We start from the raw sequence: 5,974 nt of genomic DNA on the forward strand, positions 1-5,974 counted from the left end.
AGGGAGAAGTGGAATTCAATCTGAAATAAATTTCCATAATTTCAATACCTGTCGTAATCCTTTTTGCAGACAGCCTTCAGCACGTCGCTGGCAATTTCCAAACACAATTTTGATGTCTGATCTGGCTGGTATGATGTAATCGCCGATAATTTGATCTCCATTACGTCACGAATGATCTTGTCGACTGCCACTGCATGAAAAGCTCTAAACGGTTCTAGACGATAGGTGTTCTGATATTTCGAGATCTGATCAGACATTAAGAAACGCTATACCAATATTGTCCGCAAGGGCGGAACTTAACGCGACAATAAATCAGGGGAAAGATTCAACGATAATAAATGAAATGACCATGGAAACGGCTATACCATATTATAAGAAGATGCCGGTGTTGAAGAGTCATGTAAGTAAAATATGGAAAAGGCATACTTAATGAGATAAAATTTCAAAGTTGTATGAAAATTTTGGTACAGTTAATCACAAACTTTTCCAAAAATTATTGAGCAAAATTTTTATCTCGTTTCCTTTTTTTTTTTTTGAAAAATCTCGTTACAGGGTGATTCGCTTGGCGCATCGAGATTCACCTGTATTAAAACTTGTTCATTTTCTGCGCTCATTCAATTTATTTGCGTTCATCCAATTTATTCCACCGCGCTGGATGGAGAACATACCTTAAGTCGATCCCGCTTGTGAAAGAGTGTGCCGGCTCCATTGAAACCAATCATGGAAAGCTTCGACAGCGTTTTTCTCTTGGTTTGGTTCTGTATCCGGAAATAAGAAACACGTACCATTTTAGATCCCATGGCGATACTTCGTAATGCTCGATATAACGCTCGACAAGAAGAAAAAAATACATATAAAAGCGGTTTCGCATAAATTTCTTACATCTCTCTGATTGATTCGAATATTTATAGCGCCCACTTTTGCGCTCATCTCAGAATATTAAATCGATATGGAATACATATTGTATTAAAAAGCAGGGAACAAAAATAAGATGGATGCATCAGCATGAATATTATTTTCAGAGTCGACACTTTTAGTTGTCAATTAAATTTCGAATCAAGAAAAATTAATAATACTTTCTATCTATAATAGATGTATTGTCTTTGACAAATATATATGATATTTAATTAAAAATTACTAACCTGACATAACCATACTTTTTTATTACTTTTGCATACATTTGATCACGTGTTTACCTCTAAATCCGTTGGCATTTTTACATTTAATTTTTGGACCATAATCTGCCATAATTTATTCTTTGGTACCGGCACCGAAGCGTCTTGTTTATTCTGGTATTTACTCATTTTAAGTAGTCTCCAGTGACAGGTGACATAAATGAATTGTGCTCTAGAGGAGGAATCGTTGCGAACGACGGCATGGAACAAAGGACGCTCATCAAAAGAATTTCAGCCGCGTTGCTGAAAGGAGGAAATTATTGCAATCTCCGTTCTTAGTTTCGCGAGCAATTTCGGCAAATAATTACGTGCGCTACGCCGCCATAAATCCTGCCGCAGAAACGTCCGCGTGTAATCTACGACGTTCAAATAGGACTGTGACAGAATTTCTAAACGTTCTCTGCTGGACGATCCTTTAATTTTTTAAATGTTTAATCCAAAGATGGAACAACCGGTTCTAAATGATAATTAAGTTTAAAGCAGGGTCTAATTAATTACGATAATCCCCCCCCAAATTAATTCGATTAGTTATAACAATAAAAACTATTATTTTTGGTTATATTTTTATTAAAAAATTTTTTTATTTGAGATTTTTTTATTCTATTTGTGTTTATTATTTACTTTACATAACAACAATGATAATAGTGCTGAGTTCTGTGCCGGGCAGTATCGTTCTCTGGTGTAACAGGCATTCTTGCAAGTCTCACTCTTCGACTGTCCGGACGGGACCATTAAATATCGGATCGAGATCGATATCGAGCGAGTTCGGCATCGTTGTGCATCAACACGGTTTGTCAATTGCAGATGATCCCACACCACAAACGAACCGCGTTTATCCGACGCTTGTGCCATTGCAAACACTGCGATCGATATAAGAGGAGTTACGCCCTCGAGCTTTGCTAAGCTTTGAACGGTAGAACGTTAAGTACTTCCTTTGACAAACTAAAGGAAATTTACCTACCCTCTCGGCTCAACTATGCTGAAAACACCTCGCTGGGGATTTATTTAGTAATCGCTGCAATATTCATATACTTTAACGAATCATGAACACAAGGTAAACGCAAAACGCGTCTTTTCCCGAGCGACTTTCACGATCGATGCAGCGCGACAAACGGTTCGATTCAACAGAAATCACGGTACTGTGACGCGTGATAAAAAGCGAGAGATCTCATCGAGAGAGTTTCGTTGTTGGGAACGCTGACCACTAATGAAATCATTAATGCCATCGTGATTATAATTTGCATTACAACGACGTCATTATTACCGTAGGTTATCATAAACCAAAGCCATTACAAAGCGGTGTCGACGATGATATCGTCATTACTACTTCATGGTGCTTTACTTTAGCGCCGTATAATGATTTTAGTTAACTGTAATTTTCTTTCAACTTTTTCTGGGGCTACTCATACTGCTTGTGCATACAGACGTGAAATAAAAGCGAATGAGCCGTCCAACGAAAAAGTTTGGAATTTTACTTTTTTCGGTTTTGTTCTTCTATTTTTCTTTTTTTTTTTTAACTGGACTCGGTAAAAGCAGAAGAGGATTGGATAAACAATCGACAGAATTTCCTGAACGATCAGCAGTTACGCGGCTAACTTTCACGAACGTGTCACAGAAACTCGTTGGCTAACTCGATAAAACTCTGGTCTCTTACCGTACAAGCATCTAATGCAGCAGCAACTGCCCGATTTAGTTTCTTAGCGAAATTCTTAGACGGTCGACCCCAAAACTTTCTTCTCTTGCTTTACCGCGTATTTGACATCTGCAGATAATGCTACTGTCCTGCGAAGAATCGAAAAATCAGTGCACATTGCGGAAAGATATGACAGTATTTACTTCCCCCGAGATGTTAGATCGATCGTTAAGCGATCCGCGAAACTAAACCGAAGCAAATGTTTTAGAAGAAATTAAATTGTCTAACACGATTTGGAAGATTTGCTATTTGTGACGTTTTCAAGCAGACACTCGCCAGCTACTCGGCGGCCGATTTGAAATCGATATTTTCTCAGTGAGAAGATTGAATCCGACGTAATCCTCCTCGCAGCTGTTCAGTTCGAAGCGTTAAGTATTTTTGTGACTAAGCTTTGCACGCTCACAATGCTAATCTTTCTCGCGCAGATCTCCGAGGCGATCCATTGTGCTATTTTTGGCAACGATTCGGAGACTATTATATGCGGAGCCTAGATTCTGTGAATCGGACGGCGAAAAGAACAGTCATGAATTTTCTTTTCCGTTTCTTTATAAACGTGTCTTGCATCCCATCCCACCCTATTCTATTCTTTTATATTGTATACAATCTCGCGGACACGCCACATACGTCCTCTCGCTTATAAGGTTTCGACCATGGGCGAAACTCCTCAATAAAGGCTGCATTTGCGTGTATAGTGCATTCCACGAATAATTCAACTTGCTTGGCGTGGTTTATACGGTTCACGTACCACTTTGCAAGCCGAATCGCGAGCGCCAAACTACGTTGTTATTGATTAAACGACGCAAACTGTGAAATAAGTACCGAAAGAGTTTCTCTAATCCGGAACCTCCTTTAGCTATTTACCTTTTCAATATGCATATTCCTTAGTCCCCTTACGCCATGATTGTTCTTAGAGTGTAAAGAGTTAAGAATAGAATATATAAGTGTCGGAGATGTGGAAACGCGATAGAGCGGTGTCGCAACATCAATTACACGAGGCTCGCGGCGATGGGTTTTTCGCGGCTTTTGCGGAACCACCGGTGCGCCAGGATTTTCCACGGAAATATCCGAGAAAATTGCTTTGCGCTCAAAAGCTTCACGCGATTATGGCGTAAACTCATTCATTAGGGCGATACTCGCGTGGGCGATAGCTCAAGCGCGTTCAAAAATTTGATCATCCAACCTAACTCGGGCGATCTCACATAACTCTCTTGCCGAGATGGAACTCGCTCTGAGACCATGTTACACCGACATCGTGATGTTTTCTGGCTGTTCGCAGCAAAAGACGAAAATTTGCAAACGAAGTTTACGAAACGCTACACAGTTGCAAACCTCTCGTTCCAATCCGGATATTTTATTTGAAAATCTTTTTCGAATCTCTTTCCAAAACACTTCTTTATATCTTATTGTGTATAACTTTTATCACAAATTTGTTATGGCATATTTTTATATTACATTCGATTGTTTATAAAAAAAAAATCAATCGTATTACGCATTAAAATATCACGAAATTCCTGATTCGGCATTAATCGAATGACAAATCTTTCCGTTTTCATTTACATAGATAACGATCTGTCATCTTTTAATATCTCAAATATCTATTATCATACAATTGAAAATTAAATTTTAATAAATATTTGTTTTAAAGAAATATTTGCTAAATATAAACATATACATTTGTTTGATGCAAAAGCCATTAATTTGATTTTACTCATCATTTTTTTATTAAATAAATATTAATTTATTTAGTAAATATTAATTTACTTAGTACTATTCGTAGAAATATTAAGATTTATTAAATTTTTTTCAACGTCGTGAAGCTATTTCAATTTTTTCTTCTTTTTTTATAATTTAGCAAAATGTATATTTTAAGTACAGGTTTAGCATGACACTCTACGGTGAAGCTTACGCTTCTCGCCAGATTTTTTTTCTCCCCGGAAAGCAGAATAAGATATCGTAAACAGAATAAGAGACCACGACGAGGACGGTTCGATAGAGCAAGTGGTGGAGATCGACGTTACGTCCGCCATGAATTTGCATCGAACGGCGACTACGCTTCGCTGCGGGACGCCTAACAGATGCTCCCTCGCGCGATTTACATAAAATGAGACCGGACAGGATCAGGCAGCTCCCGTGGCGAGCTCGGACTAGAAAAGCTCCCCGGTGGTCGAATCAGATTCCCGGAGAAAGCTCACCGTTCCATTATCGGCGCAGGTAACGGCGATTCTGAGATTCTCCAGTGCACCGTCGAATAAGAAGGGCAACGCGTTAACCCTTTGACCTGGCGCGGCGCGGCGAATGCACGTCACGCGCGTGCTTTTACGGATTATGCTTTTCCGATTCCTGCACTTAACGCCCGTTGGCACGGTTTTATATTGGGTCGTTAAGTCTAGCGAGATACCTCGCGACAATTTACAACTTTAAGCCTGGGACAATTGTACTTCGCCGTGGCGCGGCGCTTCTAGACATAATTACGCAAATTATGTACATCCGTAATTTTCTCTTTCAATTTTATTAGACCACGACGACAAAGGAATAAATCGATTTCGACGAGCTCGGCTGGAAGTGCGTTAACAGATAGTTTGAGAGATCAACTTTCTATAATAATTTATTATTGAATTTATGATTAAATTTCTTAAATTTATAATATTATATGATTATTGACACTGTCCCTCTCTTGACTTGCTCGGCACGTTTTACCTTTGCACGAATGAATTCTCAGTCGCAGTAGATCATAATCAGGAGATGATAATAATGATTTACATAAACAGACAAATTGTGTAACTTCAAAAGATTTATTACATTACATACACATTACATTCGTACTGACATCTCGAGCAGGGTATTCTATAGCGATCGTTACAGAGTCCAAAGAGTCCGAGCCAATGAAAATCCGTCAAACAAATGATTCCGAATTAGCATCAACGCATATCACGTGAAACGTCCATAGGAAAGAGAGAGAGAGAGAGAGAGAGAGAGAGAGAGAGAGAGAGAAGAAAGAACAACGTACGTACTTACTGCAATAGATACGCCGCGCCGCCGGACACACCGGTGTCATTGACTCCCTCCTCCACTCGTAGCGTGCATTCATGCGGTCGCCTCGAGGGAG

At 39.2% G+C, this 5,974-nt stretch overlaps 2 protein-coding genes across 2 annotated transcripts in view; both read right to left on the reverse strand.

Moving 5' to 3' along the window:
* Window positions 1-41: 41 nt before the first annotated feature.
* LOC105617138 lies at window positions 42-1,304 on the reverse strand. Its single transcript, XM_012198711.1, has 3 exons — window positions 1,197-1,304; window positions 669-758; window positions 42-245 (listed from the first exon to the last, which is right to left on the reverse strand). Exons 1-3 carry the CDS (start codon window positions 1,302-1,304, stop codon window positions 42-44), a joined length of 402 nt encoding a protein of 133 aa, XP_012054101.1.
* Window positions 1,305-2,884: 1,580 nt separating this feature from the next.
* LOC105617139 (hemicentin-1-like) overlaps window positions 2,885-5,974 on the reverse strand; it is a 7,191-nt gene continuing 4,101 nt past the window's right edge. The window contains exons 6-7 of the mRNA XM_012198712.1: window positions 4,068-4,134; window positions 2,885-2,957 (exon numbers count right to left, since the gene is read on the reverse strand). Coding sequence (XP_012054102.1) covers window positions 2,885-2,957; window positions 4,068-4,134 — 140 coding nt within the window. The remainder of the gene's footprint in view (window positions 2,958-4,067; window positions 4,135-5,974) is intronic.

This window comes from Atta cephalotes, assembly GCF_000143395.1.
Source record: "Atta cephalotes unplaced genomic scaffold scaffold00011, whole genome shotgun sequence".
In the NCBI taxonomy this organism is placed as follows: Eukaryota; Metazoa; Arthropoda; class Insecta; order Hymenoptera; family Formicidae; genus Atta; species Atta cephalotes.